The 23,425-nt window shown below is 35.3% G+C and overlaps 2 protein-coding genes across 4 annotated transcripts in view; both read right to left on the bottom strand.

Annotated features, from left to right (window-relative positions):
- Positions 1-4,626: 4,626 nt before the first annotated feature.
- GCG (glucagon) lies at positions 4,627-15,493 on the bottom strand. The gene is made up of 7 exons (XM_015633925.1): positions 15,397-15,493; positions 11,470-11,570; positions 10,936-11,097; positions 10,151-10,204; positions 8,339-8,476; positions 6,115-6,258; positions 4,627-5,126 (listed from the first exon to the last, which is right to left on the bottom strand). The coding sequence occupies exons 2-7, from the start codon at positions 11,565-11,567 to the stop codon at positions 5,102-5,104; spliced, it is 621 nt and encodes a 206-aa protein (XP_015489411.1). The 5' UTR covers positions 11,568-11,570; positions 15,397-15,493; the 3' UTR covers positions 4,627-5,101.
- Positions 15,494-21,192: 5,699 nt separating this feature from the next.
- Positions 21,193-23,425, bottom strand: part of FAP (fibroblast activation protein alpha) — a 41,192-nt gene continuing 38,959 nt past the window's right edge. For all 3 annotated transcript variants that reach the window (XM_015634940.2, XM_015634942.2, XM_015634941.3), the window contains one exon: positions 21,193-22,483. In XM_015634940.2, the coding sequence (XP_015490426.1) occupies positions 22,382-22,483 (102 nt within the window). In that variant the 3' untranslated portion in view covers positions 21,193-22,381. The remainder of the gene's footprint in view (positions 22,484-23,425) is intronic.

Here is a 23,425-nt window from a genome sequence, read left to right as displayed (position 1 = left end):
AGTCATGAAAAAACTGACATAATTGCAGGAAGGGCTTATATTTATAGTTCTTTTTTGAACTATATATATAATATAATAATATATATATATTATTATATAAGAAATATAAGAATATAAGAAAACTATAGTTTTCTTTTTATTTATAGTTCTTTTGGAGATAAATGTGTAAGTCTGCTAAGTGGGTTTTTAAATTAACAGCAGAAAATGGAAGTATAGGACAAAAGTTTAAAATTTTGTGCTGAAGTGACCGTTGTTTATTACATAAAACAATTCCCTTTTCAAGGAGAGTTTTGAGTATGTGCTGAGAAAGTAGGACAAATTGTTGGAAAAGATAGAATAACCTGTAAATCAAAACTTTAAAGCTTTTGATTGTTCAAAAAGCTGAGTGTTACCGGTTATTAAAAAAAACCGAGTTTCTAAATTCTTTTAAGAGCTCTAGCCTCCAAAAAGTAATTATAAGTGGTACTATTGGTTTTAGCCATGTTAGATTTTCCCCTTCTAATTGCAGAACACTAGTAGTTACCAGAGACAGATGCAGGTATTTTTCAAGTTGAGAAATGTAACAGAAAAAGTATATGATCTGCTGAAGCAAGATTTCAAGTCAAGGGAAATAGCAAATGTTCTTAGTCTTGCCTTCAAAGTAGTTGTCAAAGCTTTCAGAAAGGTTATGCTGCTTGCTCCTTCATTCTACTCCTGCAGATGGAGCACAGCATTTAACATTCTGCTGCTGTTTCTTAAGACATGGGTGTCTGGAAGTGGGATAATAGCTTTTTGTGATAAATAAGTCTCCTTTAGTATAACCAAAGTGTTTACAAACATTAAAGATGTGTCTATACAATTTAGATTTAATCTAGATTCAAACATTTTCTTGCCCATTGTTGTAAACCATTCTCCTTGAAGGCAGCAGTAGGTACTAGTCAGGAATTCAGGCTGTGCTGGCTGTATCAGATTACCTTAGGAATGTCATTAATGTGCCCTGACAGTGGTTCCAGGTATTACAGTGCACATTTCCCATGGAGCATCTGATCTGCTGTGATTTCGCTCTTTGTTAATCACTAATCTCTGACTACAGATAAGGCCACTTCTATAAAGTAAAATCACAGTGAATTGACAGTGTTTTACATTACTTTTCAAAGTAGCATCTCATTATATGCTATAAAATGCATGACCAATGTTTCAGAATTTCATACAGCTCCACTTAAATATCAGTCTGGTACACTGTGCATCTGTTTGTCTTATCAACAATCAAGAAGGAAAACAAAACACCACCACCCCTCACCCCAGGGTGAATTTTCCTTTTCCTACTGAGTAGGGATCACAACATATATATAATTCAGCCAATCCGTGCTTTTTTCCCCCCTGAACATTTAAGTAGTGATCATCACAATGTCTCAAAATATAACACCGTCAAATTATGTTAGTCTTGTGAAAAAATGTACCTGAATGTTTTGTAGCTTTTCATAGCCAAGTTGCAGTAATATTTTGAGAGATTATATGCTATGTTTTAAAGTTTCTCAGTGCTGAATTCCAAGGAGAAAAAAATGGAGCAGTACCGCCAATGTATATGGCTGGCTACTGCTGGTTTCTGTGGGAACACAATTTTAAGTGCCTTTGGAAATCTGGCTTCCTATGTCTAGATCAAATTTTTGATAACCTACAGTGCCTCTGACTCTGATCATGGTGGAGACACTTACAGGACCCAAATCTGTTGGCAGAATCACCTGAGTGATGCAGTAAGAGTCAGTAAAGTAGAATATGTTTTCCATTTAGTTGTAATAGTTCCTAACCATTATTCTCTACAACTTGAAAAAAATCTCAAGTTCCTCCTCCTGACAGATCAAAACACCCATGATTCCAAAAATAATTGTTATGGTTGTGCTTCTTTTGTGATATTTGTCTTTTGTGATAGCCTGAGACTTAAAAACGTTCCTTCAGCTAAATATTTCAAGGTACTTTATACAGTGGTGTTCTTTTGTAATCAGATATGTATTAGCATCATACCAAGAAATTAAAAAAAAATACTATCCAGCAGTGGCTGCTACACGATGAAATTTGAGAAGCTGTAGCTTCATATTGTATGTTCAACACAGTTGTATTCATAAGGAAGTTGCATGTTTGCAAAGAGCTAGAAAAGAATGAAAATACAGCTTTCAGCCTGAGGTTGGCTTTCCCAAACAGTTGGTGGATGCAATGCCTTCCTCAGACTTCTAGCCTCAGTAAAAATCAAGACTTTGCAAGACATATGTTTATATATTTGAGCCTTTCCTCCAGAAATATTTGGAAGAGTCAAACTGCAAAAATGTAAAACTTAAGCTTTCTGCAGAATATAAAAAAAGAAAAAAGTGACTAAAATGTGTACAGTTTACAGGTGCAATGATGTATTCCAGATTTCTCAGTGTGTTTCTGTGGGACACAAAATATAGGCTGGATAAAGTTTTGTATGGATTCAGTGGCTTTACTGAATAGTGGAGTTTCGTTTTTTCTTTGCATTGAAAGTTGAAATGGCATGACAGTTTTGTAACACACCTTTGCATTGGTTCTGTTTGAGAGGATTGTGAAGAGAGGGTTAACTGTAAATCAAGAAAGAAAAATCCCTGTTTTATGTGATTATGTCACTGGGACAACAATTTAAATGTAGTTAGTAGCAAATGTCACTTAATTCTTTCAAGTTTGTGTGTTTTTCTTTAGAAAATTATTTTTCTGGGTACTGAATTCTTACATGTCCTCTGAGCACAGTTGGATGGTTAGAGTACGTCAGGTTTCTGTTGTTTTCTTTTGTGGTTTTTTGTTTTGTTTTGTTTTTGTTTTTTTAATTTTTAATTTTCTTTGTATTAATTCCAAATAGTTGTCATGTTTTGCTGCAATATGCTTATTTTTCCAGCTACTTAATAAATAGTATGGAGGAGGAAAGATGCTGCACTCTCAGCAAATAAAATACAGTGGGAACACCTAAATATAAGCCACCTGGAAGTTCAAGGCAGCACATATGCAATACACAGAGCTACAGTGTAGTAAAGACAAAGAGATTGTGGCTTATTTCTCCCTATGTTTATACTATTCACTGAATTGCATGTAGCATGTGTGAGAAATATCCAGGGCATACCTTATTACTGGTGCCATATGGACTTGCTCTGTGATTTCAGGATATATAAATCCTAGTCCTGTTGAGCTGAAACATGTGTTTGATATTTTTGATTACAAGCTCAGCTTCATCTCACTTGTGAATAAAGGGTTAATTTTGATTCACGCTCTGGATCAAGACTTAGAAAATTAGAGGTTAAATGTTTTTGTTGTTTTCCAGACAACATGCATAATCTCAAGAAAATAATTTATAGCCCTCTGTTGCTAAAGCATATCATTTTAAAAGTGTGGAAAGCCCACTATTTTCATAGCTGACAAAGCCATCACCAGGAGGGGCTCAACATCCCTGGTGACAGACACTGCAGAAAAATGGATTTGTAACTGTGGAATCCTGTCCTTCAGAACACTAAAATATCCTGGACAAAGTGAAATAAAACATTTCAAAGGCAGTCAGTGGAAACAGAAGTTATCTTGTACCATTTTATCCTGGACCATATGTATCCGTGTATAACTGAATCTTTTCCAGTTCCACTTGGACCCAAACCACTGTGTATAAATGGGATTAAATAAACAAATAATATGTATATATAGCCTCCACCTTTTCTTTTTTTCTTTTCTTATCTCCAGTTGTATTTTGGACGCTATGACTTTTTTTTATTTTTTAGTGCAGGATTCTATTGAGTTTAAATTGTTAAAGTTGGGATGTTAGAACAGCTTTCTGTTGCAGTCAAGAAGCTGATCAAGATGCCAAATTGGGTATGACCTGTTCTGATCTGAAATTAGAGAAGATTCATTCCTACAACACTTCGGAAGAATGATCTAATATTTTCACGGAAATTTAGACACCAAGTGGAAGATTCAGATGCTTTTAAAGAACTTATACCCATGAAAAATTTATTCCTAACAAAGATTATAGGTACTAATTATGATTCAACAATGGTCCTATTTCATATCACCTTCTACTAGATACTTGTTAAGAACATTGGATTTCTTTTAAACCACTTGCCCTTTAGGACATTTTAATATAGATCCCTTGTATATTGCTAAAATTGCAAGGAGAAAAGGGGCTTTGGGTAGTCATTGGACGTAGGAGGTAGCAGCACATAAAAGTGATTCTCAGAGGAAGAATGAAGGAAGGAATAAAACACAAATAAGAGAGCGTTGATTTGACTTGGCAATCTTATAAAATATGAAGATTTCCAGGACAATTTCCTCATTCACTGAGTATATTGCACTTAATATTTTTCAAAGCTGTCCTCCTGTTCTGAGCCAGAATTTATGCGAATGAAGAATAATTGTCTCTTCAGTCATGTTTCCCCCCTCTAGCTTCATCTTACATGATTCATTTTTCACCTAAAGATAGTTCAAAGTTCACACAGCTCTTTTCTGGGAATCACTGCGGAGAAAACGTGACAAGACAATGCTGAGTTTGTTTTATCATTCCAAACAAACCACTTGTAAGATCTCAGTGATACTAAGATAGAATAAAATGAAATGGACTGCAAAGAGGAACATGGCATGTACACATGAGAAGTCAACAGGAAGGAAGCTTGAAAAAAATTTATTTAAGGCTATCATTTAATATCCTTAAAGCTTAGCCTTTTTATAACAAAGGTTTTAAGAGGGATATTCACTGCTCAGGCATTTGTAACTGCCAGCCCCTTAAGTATAACACATATAATTGGTGATTGAATAATTTGTGTGTAGAAGTAATTTTTTTAGAAAAATAATTTTATCCTTAAATATAAATGGAGTTACTTTAGTCCTAATAAATGGAAAATATGAAGTTATTGAACTTTCACAGTCTTAAAGCTGTTAAGAAAACCATCCCTTAGACAACAGGTTTTCCATATATAAACCTTTGGCAACACTAAACTATAGTACAATTATTTCCTGGCATGCAAGGTGACATAGCTTTGTTACACCAAATGTAAATGACAGAATACAGATTTCAGAATCTCTTAATAACTGGCAGTTGATGAAATGAAGATCTTCATTTATCCCATTTTATTCTGCATTTTTACTGGTATTCTTCCAAAAGGTCTCTGGGGGGGAAAAAAAAAGAAAAAAAGCAGCAGCAATTAGGAAATATTCTAAGTCTCCCAAGATTTATGAAATATGTGTGGAACATATTTTTTCTGTTTAAGAGTGAGCAGATGTTAGTTCCACAGACCTCTCAAAGCATCTCTCTAATAACAGATTGAAAACAATTATTCCTAAAGGAAAAGCATTTTAGTAGTTTCTAATAGATCCTTTTCCTAAATTGTTTGTTTCAAGGCTGAACTAAAAACATAAAAATAGTAACATATTAATAAAAACTGTATTTTAACTACACCTTCTAAATTTTTTGAGGCAATATTTGTTTCAGATTTCCAAAATCACCTAGTCTTTTTGGGTGCTTTAATAATGCAAAGGGGATAGCCAACATTTTAAAAAATCTGGCCACTCATATGTGTTTTGAATTAGCATTTAATTATTTTTTAAATGTTGTTAATTTTAACAAATAATTCTTAAATATTAACCTGTTCATAGTGCTCATTTAGAAAATGCTGCTTTGCTTACAAACAGGCAAATTAAAGCAGGGATTCCTAAACAGTCACCTGTCAGGAGCTCAGATTACTAATGACAAGCTGCATATTAAGTCAGTCTTTTATATCACAGTCTTTAAAAAATGATCAATTTGGTGCAATTTTACCAATAAATATTTCTGATTCTAGAAGGTCCATGCAAAGCAAAGCTTTATTTTTCAGTAGTTTAATATGACCTGGTTGAATGTTCTGGTAACATTCAGTGGCAAAATTACTTTCAAGTTAAATGGGAAATTATTAGAGAGGTTCACCATTGATGAAATTTCAAATAATATTTGGAATGAGTTCCATTTAGTGTCTTATCCTTCTTCATCTGTCTGTAACAAAGTTTGCAACATATTCCAAATGTATCAATAGCTAAGAGAAAAATTAGTAGTATTTTCCTCAGGTGTGACAAATACATTTTAAACATCAGTATATTAAGAATAGTATAAAATCCAGGCACCTTTGGGTAACTTTTGTGTTAATTAGCCATTTTAGGAACTCTTTGGCTGCCATGTCATCAAGGACTTTGTTGATATCACTCGTGAAAGTGCCATCTGCATGTCTTCGACCCATTTCTTCAGCCACAAGAGCTTTTTCTGGGAAACTTCAAAGGTAAGAAATTATCAACAATGTGCAGATTAAAACAAACAAACCACTCTAAAGGGCCTCACTACAGGGTTCTAATAGACTTCCCTGTGATTTTAAGGAGTTAAAGGCTGAGCCTGATGTTATGGCTCAGCATAGCACAAGGCATGCCAGAACATCTTTTGAGGCATTGTTTTCAGAACAGACAGCTGTTCCTTCCCATGAGCCTAAACTCCTCTAGCAATTTTGAAAAAGCCAAACAAGCAAAAATATATCTTTGTCTTTAATGTCTATGCCATGTAGATTAGGCATCAGTACATTTACTAGGAATTGTTAAGAAATACCATTACTAAAACATTACAGTCAATTTTTCATACTTTTTTCTGTTTTATTTGGACATAAAGCCTATTTATTTACTTAAAATAGTGTTTTGTAAGAATCCTTATTCTTAATAAGAATTATTAAGAGCAGCAATTTTTTTTCCAGAAGGGGGATTGAAATAGCTCACTTAAAGCACCTGTATGAAACCTATGTGTTTGTTTGGTGTAAAATCATAGAATGTTGCATTTTATACTTGGAATCAGATCCTGATTCTTGTTCTATTCTTTTTTGACTGCTGGAAAACCAGTTTGCCAAAACCAGAGTTTTTTAGCAAACTTTCCACTCTTCTTTCATCACATTAAATATAGGAAGATTTTGATGGTTTCATTAAGGTGGGCTGAAGCACCCTGAGCCCTGGATCCAATGTCAGGCAGACCGGTTCATTTCAAGGAAGGCTATATGCAAGTTCAATCACAAATAGTACTAAATACTGGAAAGCAGAGGTGTTGTCTACAATTAGTTGCCCACCTAGGTTTCTAAGTTCAGTTGAGGCTGTATTTCTCTCAAATTGATACAGAAATACTTTATTTCTGCTCATGAAAATAAAAAACATGACAGAAAAACAAGTGGAAGTCTGAATATAACTAGGAAGGGGAAAAAGCTTTTTCCTTCTCTGCATAGCTGACCTAATTTATTTAACTCTGCATTTTCAGGAAATTGTCAATATTTACAAAACTTTTACCTATTTAGTCTTCCTTAACTACAACACACAATCTTGTCTTACAGATTGTATTTTATTATTATTTATTATTATTATTTTTTTATGTAATGCGAGAGACTTACATAATACTTTACAGCTGGTAAAATATTTAATCAGAGGATGAACTGAAATCCCTGCCCCAAAGAGCTTACAGTCTAAAGGCACAAATAAGTACAGAACAGTTAAAAGGTTGGGAGTGGCAGCTGCATGGTGTAGCTCCTAACCATGCAGGATTGGAAACAGATGAGCAGAAGGTGCCTGCAGGATACTGATGGCAATGCCCTTCTAAGTGTAAGACCATCATGACAAAAGATGTAAAGTCATGAAGGAGTACATGAAGTGGAGAGTGAAATCTGCAATGAGTATGTGGAGAACAAGGTAGATATGAAAGAAATCATGGGTAGGTAACACCATTAGTGGAGCATTGTGTCCAGGGAACCGCAAACCACAGCAAAAGAATCAGAGGCATCTTAAAAAGAAAGATAAGTTATGGCAGCAGCAGTCTGGGGAAACTCTGAGAGGCATGGGAAGAGGAAAAGATGTTATTAGTTACTGATGGGAATGATCAGCACATAGAGTACACCTGATGACATTGGTAAAAATTTAATCTTGGAGATATTGCTGAGGAAAAGATGGACTGCAAAAGGAGAAAAGAGAAGGCAATTTAAGATGACACTGATTTGAATAATTTCAATGAGAGTTAAGGAGGCTGTAAACAATGTTATGTGAAGGGGAAAGGTGGCAGTTAGAGGAAGAAGGTCTGGTTTACTTTTAGGTGGGTTGACCTTAAATAAAACTTGACCTTTTAGAGTGTAACAGCATACTGAACAGGTTTTAATCTGTATTTGAACTTAATGGTGTTAAGTGGTAGTTAATCACCAACAGAATATCTTCTAATATGAAAGAAAGACATAAAGTACAGCAAGAATGATCAAAAACACATCAAAGTTTCATCAGACATGATTTCTAATCCCAAATGCTAGGCAAAATTTAATAATAGGAATGGATGGATTCTTACTCTCTTCTTCCTCGTCCATTCACCAACCAAGCGATGAACTCTTTGGCAGCTTGACCTTCCAAATAAGAGGTGATATCACTGGTGTAGGTGCCTTCAGCATGTCTCTCAAATTCAGCATGACGCTTGGAGATTGCATTGCTGAAAGAAGAGCAGTACCATAGGAGCAGACTGCATAAGAATTTAACTTTTTATCAATCTTTATTTATTTTAATTTCCCACTTGCCAGACTAGCATTTCTATAGGAGAGAGGGGTTCCTTTTGCACCTCAAAGTGATCTTGGCATATTTTTTCTTGTTAGGTTTCAATTCTGAAGGTATTGCCTGTACTGTGCAATTCAGTTTTGTGCAGAGATTCCTGAACTAGTTCTGAACAACTCCAGGTGTGGCAAGCAATTACAGTTGATTTGGAATGGTCTTTTGCTAGACTAATTAAGTATGAGCTAGAAACTGTATTGTCTTATTCAGATATAGTTTTTAACAAAAACTATAAATTTAATCTTGGAGATATTGCTGAGGAAAAGATGGACTGCAAAAGGAGAAAAGAGAAGGCAATTTAAGATGACACTGATTTGAATAATTTCAATGAGAGTTAAATGCTCCCCCTACTTTCACCTTCATTATTTCTGAGCCAAACTATTCAGACTTAATTCCTTTCAAATTTACATTTTGAGTTGTTTTATGAACACCTTTTTTATCGTCACTCTGATCAAGTCATAGCCTTGGAAAACTTTCAAGCCTGATCAACTCCATCTTACTAAAGACACCTTCTCCCTCCCTACATCTCATCGTGGTTCTTTCTCTGATATAACACATAATTATGTTACAGTGGCTCTTGTGAAGGCAAACTGCACTGAGATGTAGACATGTTTTTCCATGATAAATTCACTTGCATTTCTGTTTCAGGATTTGCTAATTTCTGCCCAAATCTAACTCTTTCTATTATTTTTTTCTCCTTGGGATGTCACCATTCCTCCTAATTTAGTACCATCTGCACTTTTCATCAGCATGCTAACTAGAGTTGTTTGGAACATTTTTAATGAAATGTTAATTTTTTTATGAGATACGCTGTTTCAATGAAGCGGAAACATTATTACAAATTTGTTATTAATATTGACAGTGTGAACGTAAGGATCTTTGTGATCTGGGCTATCCTTTTTGGATTTTCTGATAAGAGAACATATTAATATAGGTATTTTAATCTGTTTCGCAAAAACACTTGATTTCTTCTTTATTTATTTAAAATTTCCAATCTCTCTAACCCTTTCCCAAAAACACAGTTAAGAAACAGAATTCTGGCCTTTGGCAGGTCTTGTGTTCTCCTTTCTGTAATAACTAGTTTAAGTAACTTGAGACTGAGTGCTGAGGGCTGAACATTGCATCATGTGTAATCAGCTCTCTGCAAATTTTCCTGGCCATCTTCCTTTCACTAATCTTCTCATTGTTTTTTATTCTTCAACATTTTGTGGGGTTTTTTGTGTTTTTTTTTTTTTTCTTCAGCCTTTCTCTCTACCAAGCTTTTCTTTTTATGTTATTCTCTTCTCTCCTTGATTACCTGAAACGTGCTTTCCTAAAATGTATTCTCATTCTGTTGCATTCCTTGCATCCACTGAATATAGCTATAGAGCACAGGTACAGGAATAAATAACAGAGACATATCCTCTTTCCTTGTAAAAAGCAGGGGTGAAATAATGTATATGATTAATATTTCTTTGATTGTGGTAACATTGCAAAGAATACTAGCTGTTCTCTTTCTTGTTTAACTGAAAATGAACTCAAACTGGTTTCAAATAACAAATTGTGACAAATAGAATACCTTGAGAGCTGGTCAGGGACTTTGTCATTTTCTTTGTCCTCCTGTGCTTGTTGGCTGCCATGAAATTGCACAATCATTAGATCATTATTACCAGTAAACTGCAGAGCCTGCATAAGTTTTATTGGTTATTATTTAAATATTATGGTAAATTCCCATGACTAATAGATGAATATTATATTCATTATATTTCAGACATATGAATTTAAATTAGTACAATGTGTAGAAGTTGTTAGTTTATATTTCAGTGATGATACTGGTGAATTATCCAGTGGTCAACAAAACCTACACTTCAGCTGCCTTTTCACAAATGAAACATCACAATTAGAAAATCCATAGATAGGAAAACTTTTAAAGGTCTAATGTCCCAGACTTGTACATTATAGTTATATATCTTATTCATATTGAACTTAATTTATTCACTTGTTTTCACACAGAAAACATTTTCACACAGAAAATCTGCCCCAAAGAGGCTGAGACAGTCTTTTTAGGTGGCATATCAGATACTGCACTTTGATTTAGCCAAATCCTTTTTATTGATTTTTCATGTTTCTCATTTCTAATAATACAGTAATATTCTATTAATGGCTGGACTTGATGATCTTAGAGGTCGTTTCCAACCTAAATGATTTTATGACTGTATATAAAAATTTTCCTCAAATACTTTACTTATTTGAGGTTTATCCATGGTCTGGGATGGGAAGCTGATACCATAAGAAAATTAACTGGCTAGATTTTTGGCTGTTTCTGTGCATGAAGATCTGTATCAATGTGACCAAAATGCTTACCCATTTCTTTTAGTGCTCATTAACCATTGCACAAAGTCCTGAGCTCGTCTGGTGTCCAGGTACTTGGTGTAGTCACTGGTGAATGTGCCTTGTGAGTGACGTTTCACTTCATTCAGCTGTCTAGATTCCTCTATTGGTTCAGAATGGGAAGTTTTGAACGATCTGTGAAAAGTTTAGACCTTGTTAATCACCAATGGTTGCAGTACAGTCTACAGGTGTATTGATTTTTGTTTTTAACAATACTATTTTTCACTCCCACAAAGTGAAAGCAAGTGACATATTGATCAGTAGCTGCCTGGTAAAAGGAATCTGTATAGTGGATTTGACACAGTCTTCTTGGATAAATAAGGTATCTATTGTTTTAATACATCAAATTTCTGTGCTAGGCTTTGCAATATTAAAAGCCCTGTCAATTTCAATGGTTGGTCAAGTACTGCATAAAGCTATCTTGAAATCATAGTATGTTTGGCTTCAAAGTGTAAGAAAACAAAGTTCAGGCCAAGTATTTGTAAAAGTTTGGTCTAAAGAATTTACCTTGATTTCTCCTCTGTATCCTGAAGAGGATTTTGCCAGCTGCCTTGAACTATCATTAAAAGAAGACCAGCAACAAAATAAATGCTTTTCATTTTCATTGCCTGTCAGAACAGAAATAAAGCAACAAAGAAAGCTGTTATAATGTTTATGTATGTCTGAATCAATTACATCAAAAAGAGACATTCTTAGTGCTCATCTAAACTTGAAGATAGCCTTCTAGGATGGGTTTTGTGTCCAGTGGATGACATTTTAGGGCCTTGGGTAGGCATTCAAAAGATGTAGTCTCTGTTCCAGTCTTTAAGCTCTACTCTGTATTCTAGAATGCAAGGAGAGCTGAGAGCAAGTGCATCCTCACTGTCTTTTGCAACGTGAGGATAAAGGCCTGTCCTCTCCTTTGCTCTGTGTTCTGCTGATGGCAAGAACTAGATCTGTAACACTGTTCTATTGCAAAACAGGGGGTAGTGATGTGACTGTGATTTTTTTCCCCAGATCATTCATTAGAGAAAAAGCAGAGCAAATCTTTGTCAAGAATATTGTCACATTAGCAGCTCTCCATCCTTTCTTTCTCATGGAAGTTGCAATGAATTCACGTCAGCAGAATGTCACTAGAAATGATTTCATCATGTACTTGGGCCGATACTTGTGTATTTGAAAAAGCCCTTCTGCAATTCATAGCATTTTCCTATTAAGGTTTATGATAAGGTCTGAAAAACAAAGGGAGATGGGACATGAGTGCCTTGAAGTAAAGTGGTAGCAAAGTAAGTCCCGGTCACAAAACATCCTCACCACTAAATGTAATCTGTACCCTACTCCTGAGGCTTCACTGCAGGGGTTATTTACTGAAGGTCAATGATTTATAAAATAAGGAAGTCTGAGTGAATATATAAATCTTCTCTATTGTAATGCCTTGTCACAATAGACTGAATTTAAATATACTATGGGCTGGAGGATGTCTTAGAAAATTATGAGGGAATGATGTGCAGTGAAAGTGCAGATTAATCTATTTTGAGATTGAGAGTTGGCTCTGCACTGAGAAAGGCAAATGAGGGGGTTATATGAACACCTCTGAAAAGGTAATCTGCATCAAAAATCTTACTGCTGTAGGATTTCTACTCTGCCCCAGTAGTCTGCCCCTTCATAGCAGATTTTTTTTGAAACCTGTTTCTTCCATCTGTTTTAAAATAACTTATAGTTGAAGATGCAAAGCTTGACTGTTGGCAGGCATTTTACCAATGGTTAGGAAGAATCTATTGGACTGATACTTTGTGAGGTCTGATTTTTAGGAGAATTCTACTGAATAATATGAATATTTTACTAGAATACTTCAGTATCAGTATCAAAATACTTGAGGTAATAAAGAATCTTAATCAAATATTGATCAAGCTCAGGAAAATTGAAGTGTAACTATAATATTTTCTGATGGATTTTTCTATTAAGCAATGGAGTCAGTTTCTCTCTCTCCACCAGAAGCCACTGCCAGTGTTATTCACTTTTTATCAATGTCTGGAGACTCATTTCTGCCTTGTGCAATGTCCTGGTGTACAAGGGTTGACCCCTTCACTTGGACATACATTGCTATAGTACCAACATATAGCACAGCAGTCATGTAGTCAGTCTTGTTAAAAGCCGGACTGTAGCACTGAACTCTCATTTTTAGTTTCATTTGGAGCTGTAATTTGGTGGTGCAACACTGACATCCAATGTTTATCTCAAGGAATGCATAATTTCACATTTCCTAGGCTTCTAGCAATGGAACAAACACTCTGCCTATTCTTTAGGAAATGACTCTGTTGTGGTCGTTTTCAAAATGGTTTGACTGACCCCTCTGGTAGCTGATACAGCTGAAAATGAATTAACCTGGACTTGGACACCAGACAAAGTCTGCCTATTACAGCATACATAAGTAAATTAGCCCTGCTTAACAGTCCTAGCTTACAGCTGCCTGCAGTTTTATTAAATTGTGATCCAGATTAGCCATAAACCCAAGTCACTGAGGTGGATTGAAATATCCAAAACCAAAAGCTTTTCTTTTATATAAAAAAATTTGAAGTCACTGTAGTCAGTAAAGAGACATTCAGCAATTTCTGTTTATCTTGACTCTGGTATCTCAGGCCTATAGAATTTTGAGATGTGAAGAGTCCCACTGGCAACTTTATTTCTTAAGTACTAAGATTGAAGTTAAATGCATTCTCAGTTGTTTTCTAAATTTTTCAGAACCAAAATTGGGAGATTATTAAAATGAAATATGTATAAATGCAGTTTTTGAAATTTATAAAATTTTGAGAATCCTTATTAATCAAATAAGCTTATCCAAAAACTATTAACCTTCTGTTAAATATGTGCTTTAAAAAAGTTAGCATCAGTTTTGTTTTTTCAACATTTAGTACTTGACATTGGTAAGTCAAAGCAGCAACAACAGTTCTTGACAAGTTAAACAGGATACAGTTTTAAAAGAAGAAATTGTAATTTTATTCTTGGTAATATAGACATGTTTTATAGAGAAAAAGAGATGATCAGAAAAATAGTATTTTCTTAGTTTATGCTGGCTAATCAATTAATTTCTCAATCAGAAGAAATGTTTTATTTGCTCTAAGTTATTTAGGTCACCAGTAGATACTGCTAAAATCCATGGAAACCTAATGTCAAGATGCAGGAAAACTAAAGACAACCTTAAAAAGAAAATTTTTATTCCTATGCATATTTAGAATAATGAAAATATTTTCATTTCTTTCTGATTGAAAATGAGAAAATAAGACATCTCACTTTGAACCACCAGAAATGTGTAACAAATATACCTCTCAAATATTGATCAGATATTTGTTTGATCTATTTTAATACTATTTCCTTTACCAATCTGATTTTTCTAGTTTTCTAATATATTCTTCTACAGATGTAGTAGAATTTTTGTACTTATGTAAAATTTTAACTAGCTAAATTTTATTGAGTTTTCAGAAAAATCTTTCAATGTCACATTTGTATTTACTTCCAGTTTAAAAATAGAAATTATGAAGTTGCATTAAAAAAACAGTAAAGAAAGGAAATATTTTCATATGAAAATGCATGAATGAATAAAATAGATTTCTGTTGACATGAAGCTGTCTGCAAATAGCAATAATTTCTAGAAATAAATAAATAACTTTTTCAGGTAGATGTATTTTATGTCTAATTTACCTACCTTTCTATAATGCCTTGTGGAAAGTTCTGTAAAATCCAACAGTTCTAGTCTAAGGAATTCCATAGCAGGATGGAAGACTAAATTATATCTTATACAATAATCACAATAACTATTGAAAAGTTTTAATTTTACTTCTGTGCTATAAAATTTCCTTTTCTGATCTTACAGTGATGTGAAAATAAAAGTTGCTTGAGACAAACTAATCTAAAAATGGGGCAGTGGAGTAACAGTCTGTAGGGTCAGAGGGTTACAATCTGTCTTGTACAGTTTTAAATCAGTGTCTACATAAACCCACTGAATTTGTCTCCATGCTTCGAACTTATTCCTCAATGATTCATATTTAGGCAGTATCTATAAGGAGTGAATAATTTTAAACTCACATTAATTAAATATCTCTACAGAAGATACTAAAGGCGATAAAAATACAAATATCAATAATTGTGTGTCTCATTTAAATTCTTACTACAGTGCTTGCCTTTCATGTTCTCACGGTTTATCTTCCTTCTTTCAATTAATTCTGCAACACAAACTGTTGATTTCCCTTTTTTGGATCATTCTCTGCTGAAGCAATCAATACATCAAAAGATTTAAATTATGATGTCATTAACTCCGAATATCAGTGAGTATAACCTCAGAAGAAAACACCAATTTGCTGAAAGATCTTCACTTCTATTGCAAACTTTGGGCAACACAATGCAGATAATGCACTCAGCTTTCTTAAATAAATAACTGGTAGTTGATATAAATCTTACCTTATTATACTTTGAAGTGATACGTGGCAGTTGCAGAAAGAGCTACTCTCTCTTCTGCAACTATGGCAAGCCTTGAGGATCCTGAGCTCTGCCTAGCTGCCTCTTTTGCACAGACTTATATATATACTGTTCAGCTCTAGTAAGCATTACAGGAGTGCATCATTGCTGACAGTTTCCTTATTCAACTTAAAAAAAAAAGTCATCATATTTGCTATTCATTTCATTTGATAATTTTACAAGCAATTTCACACATTCATTCTGCTTACTTTATGACATCAATGCTAACACGGATTTGCAAAAGGAGTGAGGTAGCAATGTCCAAAGTAGTAAATATCAAATAGAAGGGCATTAACATGACAAACAGTGGACAAAAGGTGCCTGCGATGCCTGCGATCAGGGCAGCAATTTCTCCAATTTCTGATTTGCCACATTTAATATTTAGAATTCTGATTCTATAGACATCAATAGCATTGTTTTCATTTATCAATTTTAAATCAGAGTTTATAAATTTAATCCACTGTTAAAAATAAGCACAACTTTCCCAAAGGCCTTGAATGATTCTTCAAGTGATCTTGTGCCAATATAATGAATATATAGAAATGTGAAATATTGCAGCAACGGCTACCAACTGTGCAATGCCTTGCACAGGTGAAATTTTATAAAATGTTTTGATTAGCCTTAGATGTAAAATTCCAAATTTGTAAATGTTACTGTAAGACAATTCATACTCACTTGAGAACTATATGCCAAGCATTCACTGTAAATTGAGTTTCACACAGTGGTCCAAAGATTCATGCAAGATAAACCATTTGCTCACATTTCCATTCCCTACAAGGAAAAACATTAAACAAAATAGATTTGAGATTTGTACTAATGCCTGTTCTGTGTAACTATTGTTGTTCAATGGAGACAATGTCATAGCTCTGGTGGGGCAGCATTGCCAAAGAAAGCCATGATTATCCGTGTGGTGACAACACAGAGACTGAGACAGGCAGGAGGAAGGTTCTGGACTCACAGTAGACATCTCACTAAATGTTAATGACAGCCTGTACTCCAGTCTGGAGTACCTCACAATCTGGTTTGTGGCACAAGGCACATACATTATACAATAAACCTTATTTCCCCTAACACTGCTCCTTGAAGCCAGCAAAGAATGTGCTTCAGTGAGGCAATTTACTGCTGACTGACCACAGCCAGATTGGCATAGCCCATAAGATACAACTGAGGTAGTGTATAAACTTAATAAACACATTAAAATGGCAAACAAAATTTACTGGATCCTGCCTAGAGCTCTATCCTAAATACCTGGCTGTGGTGCCGTGGTAGGGGTTCAGCGAAACATTAAGTCTCACTACACAATCCACATAATAAAATTTAATTTTTGTTAAGGGTAATTTTTCTATGCTATTGAATAAATCTGTGAGATTCATGGTTTGCTTTTCCCCATTTCCAGTCCTCGGGGTGGGTCACTCGGCGGCTCCCGCGGCGGCCACCAGCGCGTCCTGCAGTTCCCGGGCAATGCAGCAGATGGGGATCAAAGGGCCCTTTCCACAGCTTCTGCACCAGGAGGACACGCACACGCATGGATTGCTACAATCCTCTCTCTACACGCCGAGTTAAAAATACTTTGGAAAGAGGCAATACGGAATATGAGACAATATCCTCTCCGCCAAGAAACAGACAGCTTTTACCTTTTTGTTTATCTCAGTTTCTTGTGTCATATAAAGTTCCTCGTTTACGTTAGGATGATTCCAGAACAAAAAAGTGAGACAGAGCACCTCATTGCACCTGTTTGGGCAGGTTGTCACAGAGCTGTACCATCTAGCAGGTCATCTAGCATCTAGAAGGTGACCAATTATTTGTTTTTCAAGTGGTACACAGAAAATGTACAGGAAAGAAGTGAACTGCAAATCAAGAACCACACTACCCTCTGTTGCCATAACTGAATCTATAGTATGTATTTCAGGACCACAGCAAACAACAGTTTCCAAACAAAATTATATAGAGTGTATGAGATATGCACATATACTCAGGTTTGTTCCTCTCACATTTTAAAATACACCAGTTGGCACCTCCTGGCAAAAATTAAGGGCAACCTCACCGTCCTGTATATCATTGTTCTCAAATGAGACAATACTTTGAGTCAGATTAAGAGAAAGAAGCTGAAAGTGGCCTGCCTTCAGGAAATTTTCACATTTCTTATGATTCAATTGGAGTGGTTGGGTTCACTGTGTCTGGAATTTATCAAAGTTTCCAGTACCATCATCTGATTAAAATTGCCAAGATTTGAATATTTTAATGAATTAAGAATTTTCTGGCTTTTAACAGTAAAAAGTAAGAAATACTCATCAAATGCTTTCAAAAGAGTGTCCCCACCAAATTCTTTTGTGTATTTCTTCATTAAATATTTTTTACTATTATATTATTATCCATTACATGTCTAAAGGGAGGAGGATGTATCTTGGGGTATGACTACAGGCCCACACCCTTTACTTTCTTTTATTATACAGAAAGCATTCTCTCCTAAGTTTGTCAGCTGTGAGCTCAGAGGGCTGGTCCCTGCAGCCCCTTTCATTTTGCTATCTTTGTTACATGATAATCACAAAGAGCATTCCCCTTCTGAGAATGGGAACCAATATAGGAGGAACATATGTGTAAACACAGGCACACATAAAACACCAGGTTACATCATAAATGTGTGCCTGCACATGACACACACAGTGTGTGCCTATGTATGTGTACAACTGTACAGCCACCCTTTGGGGAGCAAGAATGGCTTTCTGAAATGGAGGGTTAGTTTGGGCACTCTAGGCCTTTTCACAGCATGCAGCTCCATGCTCTCTGCCAGGGGTGCTGAGTGGTTTGTTCCTCAGGAGCCACAGTCACTGTAACTGTGCTGTAGCTCACGCTGTCTACTCACATAAGTTGGAATCGCTTCACTGCAAGTCAATGGAGCTGCATCAATTTGCGCAAGCAGAAGAGCTGGCCAAATATGTACTAGTTATTTTACATTCTGAGAAGACAATGTTCATAATTGAAAGTAATACCAAATGCTCTTAGCAAATACTATGAATTATTCAGATTAAATATAGAGCCTTCAAATGACTATATAAAATGTTCTAAACAGCTGTGCCTTGTAATTGGAACTGACTGACAAACTGGGAAGTATTGAATGCAGTCTGAATTGGACTTGATATCTGAGTAAAATGAGTATAACATTAACCATATTCTAGAACCTGACTGGTTTTCTGTTAAGTTTCTCTTCAGGCCTTTTCTTCCTTGCAGCTGCAGTAGTCCCATGTGAAACAAATCATGTAGGTCTGCCTCTGAAGTATAAGGATTGCAGGTTCTTTCATGTGCACAGCTCACACAGCACGAGTAAGGTAGATGATGAAAACAGGTCTGGAGTGGAATCAGTGACTTTCTACTATTTATGTATACTTCAGCTCCTAGAATAAAGCAATTTTTACTTTTCAGCTCTAGTTTTAATTTGTAAAAGCTGGAAATGATTCACAGTGGAAACTAACTTGTAAACAACTGTATTTGTGGCTATCATAAGCCTGTCTACCTAATTCAGAACAACTATGTCCTGTCTTCAGAGGCTTGGATACCTTGTTTATATGACAGATATTTGAAGACTCATGTTTCATTGTCTGAAGTGGTATATTTAAGTATCTGAAGTGTGAGAATATTTTCAAAAAGAGAAAAGAACAGGAAGTGCTCAGCATTTTTTGAAAACCAGATCCTCTAAACATTTGAAAGCGGGAAGCAAAATTTTGAGGATGTTCACAGCTTAGCTCACTTCAAATTGTGTCCTAATGCTGGCTCTTACACATCATATTCTATGTTTGCAGTGTAGTTATATACACATTTTATTCACATTGTTAGCTTTGCCTTGATGCCTCAGGACAAGCCCTTTCAACTTTTCAACCATTGGAGATCTGTTACAAAAGAACCTATCCTGTAGCCTCCTAAGGCTCTTCTCTCTGATTGAAGTGGAATGGAGCAAATAACTGTCCAGTGAATGTCCAGGGTAATGCTTGTAACATGGATTGTATTTGCAGATGAAGCAGAATGGAACATGTTCTCTTTCTAGAGAAGAAAAGGCTTGGGAGAATCTCATCACCATATATAAATAACTGAAGGGATGATATCTTCCAAAGAAGACTGAGCCAGCCTCTTCTCCATGGTGCCTAATGACAGAACAAGAGGCAACAGGCCCAAACTGACACATAGAATGTTCTGTCTGAGCATAAGGAAGCCCTTTTTTCACTATGAGGGTGACCAAGCACTGGCAGAGGAGGCCCAGGGAGGTTGTAGAGCGTCCAGATGGGTTTTAGATATTCAAAAGCCATCTGAACAAAGTCCTGGGCTACAGGATGTAGGTAGCCCCATGTGAACAGGGAAGTGGAATAAGTAGACCTCCAAAGTTGCCTTCCAATACAGCCATTCTGTGATTCTGTTACAGTGTGACAGTAGGTCTGCAGTTCTTTGCACTATTTCTAGTGATTGACTGTGATATTACCTGTTGTAAGCACAGGCCAGCCAGTAATCTGATGTCAATGTATTTTTAAGTGGCTTTTTTTGACACTCACAGCATCCTAGGGCATTTTCTCCCAGGTCATCAAAATACATGGTTGCTCTATCATACAGCTTTCAGGTTAGACATTATTTCAGCAATTCAGTGTAAATGTCACACTCTGCTGGAGACATATTCCCATTCTTTGGCAAGAACACTGTGTAAGGCAAAGAAATTAACAACATGAAAAACAATGAAGGAAAAATGTTGGCAGCAACTGCATTTATTTAATTTTTTTTTTTTTATCCCCACAACTGCTGCCTACAAGCCAAAGTAGATGGTGAACAGTTTGGAAGATGAGTACTCTGCCTTAGGAAACAAACAGACCTCAGGGCAGATTAATAATGAAATAGCAAATGCACCCCTTGAGAAAGATGTACCTTCTGCTATTTTATTTCACAGATTTTCCTGAAATGTCCCTTATTTCAAACACTTCGAAAACCTTGAGACAACAGACCTGTGAGCAGGGTGTGAACAATATATTGCATCATTTTATCACTTACAGTACTGATAAAGGGCCAATCTATCTGCCCAAATTTCCAGAATTTAGAGGATTTTCAAAAGAATAAATAAAATAAAGGTGCAGAAATTGAAAGTGACCTTAATATATTGATATTTATGTGAGATTGATACCATGCTTTTTTGGAAATTAATTCTATTCTCTAGATTCTCATTGATATACTCAGGTATCTTAAACCTTTAAGCATCTCAGATAAGAGATAAATTTTTCTCTCTTTCACCACAACATTGCAATGATTTCCATGGTTTGTATCAATATAAAAATTTGAGAGTTAAATCTCAGTATTTCAAATGAATTGTATTCCTTATTTAAGATATAAGATAACTGCATTTCTGAGACTACTGTTGCGTGCAGCAAATGCACACAGGACCATATAATCAACATCTAATTAGGCCCACTTCATGCTATATTTGCTTAATGTTAACTTTCTTACAGCTATAATTTTTTCCTTTAGCCATTATAGCAGTTGAATTTTAATTACATTACCAACAAAAAGCTCATTAACGTCACGTAATTGGCAGCGTTTCCAAAAAAACCTGAACTAATTGAGTATTTTCTGAAGAGTTCCCATCAAAGTATAATTTAACCATTACAAACAGCTTGGCAACTACATTTACATAAAGATGTATCTAAGGAATGTTCTCATGTGTGGAAAATCAGATTTGATATTGCCATTAACAAACGAAGGAAGCTGTTACATAGCAAATCACTTCCACATTTTAATTATTTTGGCCAAACCCCATGTTTTTGTCAAGAAAGTCAAATGAAACCCCTTCCTTTTCCACAAAGAAGCAGCAACTGATCTCTGACTGAGAGTTATAAAGCAGTTTACTTTGTGAGAAGGCAACACAATATATTTCAGGTTATTTTGCACTCTCAACAGCTAATAGCAGAGATTGTGTCAGAAAGACCATGGTTCTTATGCACAAGTCTAACTCAGAATTTTTTAAACACATGACCAAGGAATTGTTAAATCTACAATGGACCTCTTGCCAATTATCTTGTTAATATTTTTATATTATGACAGGACTGATTTAATTACTAATGAAAAGAATACAAGTATTCCAATCACTATTAGCGTCCAGCATTTTTTAAAGACTCCCTAAAATACTTTCACTCGAAACAAGGCAAAGAAAGTTTGCACAATCCTTTGATCCTTCCCCTCCAGTCTGGGATGAATGACATTGACATAAATTTGAATGCTGAGGTGATGATTAGAAATTAAAAACAGGTCAATATAACTCACATACTTTGAATACAGGTGAAAAACCCACTGATATATGATAATTATCATGTGTGTCCTGCTTTCATGTTTAAACCTGAACACTGAGAGTTTTGCAGAATCAAGGTTTCAAATAACAGTTGAGTAAAATTTGAACACATTCAATATTCTCCATAAGTATCCAAACTTCAGTGTTGAATATTGTGTGTTCCTATCTCTTGGATTCTTTACGAAAAGTTGGAAATAAATTTTGAGAAACATCTTGTGAGGATGTCTATTAGGTACTTGCACTGCTTCTTTTGTTCTTTCCCATTTTACAGATCTGTTAATATGATCTGCATTCATATTAATCTGACAGTGTGCATTTGCAATGAATCACCTTTCTTGCACTGCAGAATGTATGTTTAAGCAAGTCAGCAATAGATGGACAAGATCTTTTACATTCTGATTTTATTTTTTCTGTCAAACAGATACCAAATGTGTAAAAACATTTGTTACCATAACCTTTGCTAATATACAATATCAAAAGTGGATGTAAACATCAAGTTAAAAATTTCAAAGTTCCTGTGATCAATTAACCTGAAAACTATACAACTTGGACACTGCTGTCATTTCATTCTCCCAGAGATGTCTCAGATGCCTTAGCATGCTCTGAGTAGCCTACTTATTCTGACAAAGAAAAACATTGCTTGAGGAAGTGGGTCATATGTGTGTAGAGATGTTTGCTGGAAAGGCCTGGAATTCCATGGTTCTGATCAGTATACCACTGAAAGAAAAAACAAAAACAAAACATAAACCCCTTATGTTATGTATTCAATTCTGCAACAGTTAAACAATACAAAAAATGTATTTTATTGCTATATATAAGAAAGTGGACGGCTCAAGAAAAAACAGGAACGTGATAATTTTCTTTCCATCAGTTCCCAATACATTATTATGGCTGAAAAAAAGTTCTAAGACTTCTGTTATTTAAGAGTAAGCATTACTGCCTCAGTACTTACAGGCCAGTTGTATCAAGTCAGGGAAAAGAGCCTTGAGATGCTGTTAGGGATGAAATCACCTTGACCTGCTGCATGGCCTGGACAATAGGGTAAGACTCTTGCTTAGGAATAAGTACTGGGCTCTAAGCAACAAAATTTCAACTAAATGTTGTTTGAGTTCTGTTCAAAACATCCTGCATTACAGCAGTACCATGAACCTTGTGAGTGGTATACTGGAAATAAAACACACATATGAATTATGCTAACTCAGACATATCTGCCATTCCACTGTAGCTGAACCAGAATGATTTCAACTGCGTACAGTATTCCAGATACTTAAGTTATAACTTAGATTTGCTAAAGATCAGCAAAACAGGCAGAAAATGTGTAATGCACTAAAGGGCCTACAAACCCCTGTCATCCCTTATTGGGGAGTTCATGGCCCTGTGAAACCAGACTCAGGCAGAAGGCCAGAATGTTTGATAGCAGACAAACACTTTGGTTATTAGCCCTGAAAAAAATGGCATAGAAATCAGATCTACATTTTCCCTGTTTATTTCTCCTTTATATCCTGCAACCTCTTGCTTACATGTTTCTCTCTTTGTCTATATCTGGTATCCCATGCAAGTTTTTCAGAGAACTTTTTTTTTTTGTTGATTCTGGATATAATTTTGGATACCTTACACCGTTTTTTGCTTGTTTCACTTGGTGCCTGTGGCAGGCAAGTC

This window comes from Parus major, chromosome 7 (assembly GCF_001522545.3).
Source record: "Parus major isolate Abel chromosome 7, Parus_major1.1, whole genome shotgun sequence".
NCBI lineage: Eukaryota > Metazoa > Chordata > Aves > Passeriformes > Paridae > Parus > Parus major.
The sequence above is the reverse complement of the archived record's forward strand: the minus strand, read 5'-3'. Positions and strand labels throughout refer to the sequence as shown.

What these genes read in the sequence shown, in the direction of transcription:
- GCG (XM_015633925.1), bottom strand. Translation starts at nt 11,567, where the DNA reads ATGAAAATGAAAAGCATTTATTTTGTTGCTGGTCTTCTTTTAATGATA. An exon ending in GATACAGAGGAGAAATCAAG is followed by an intron (nt 11,098 to 11,469) that starts GTAAATTCTTTA and finishes AACTTTTCACAG; the next exon opens with ATCGTTCAAAACTTCCCATT. An exon ending in ATGAGCACTAAAAGAAATGG is followed by an intron (nt 10,205 to 10,935) that starts GTAAGCATTTTG and finishes ATTTCATGGCAG; the next exon opens with CCAACAAGCACAGGAGGACA.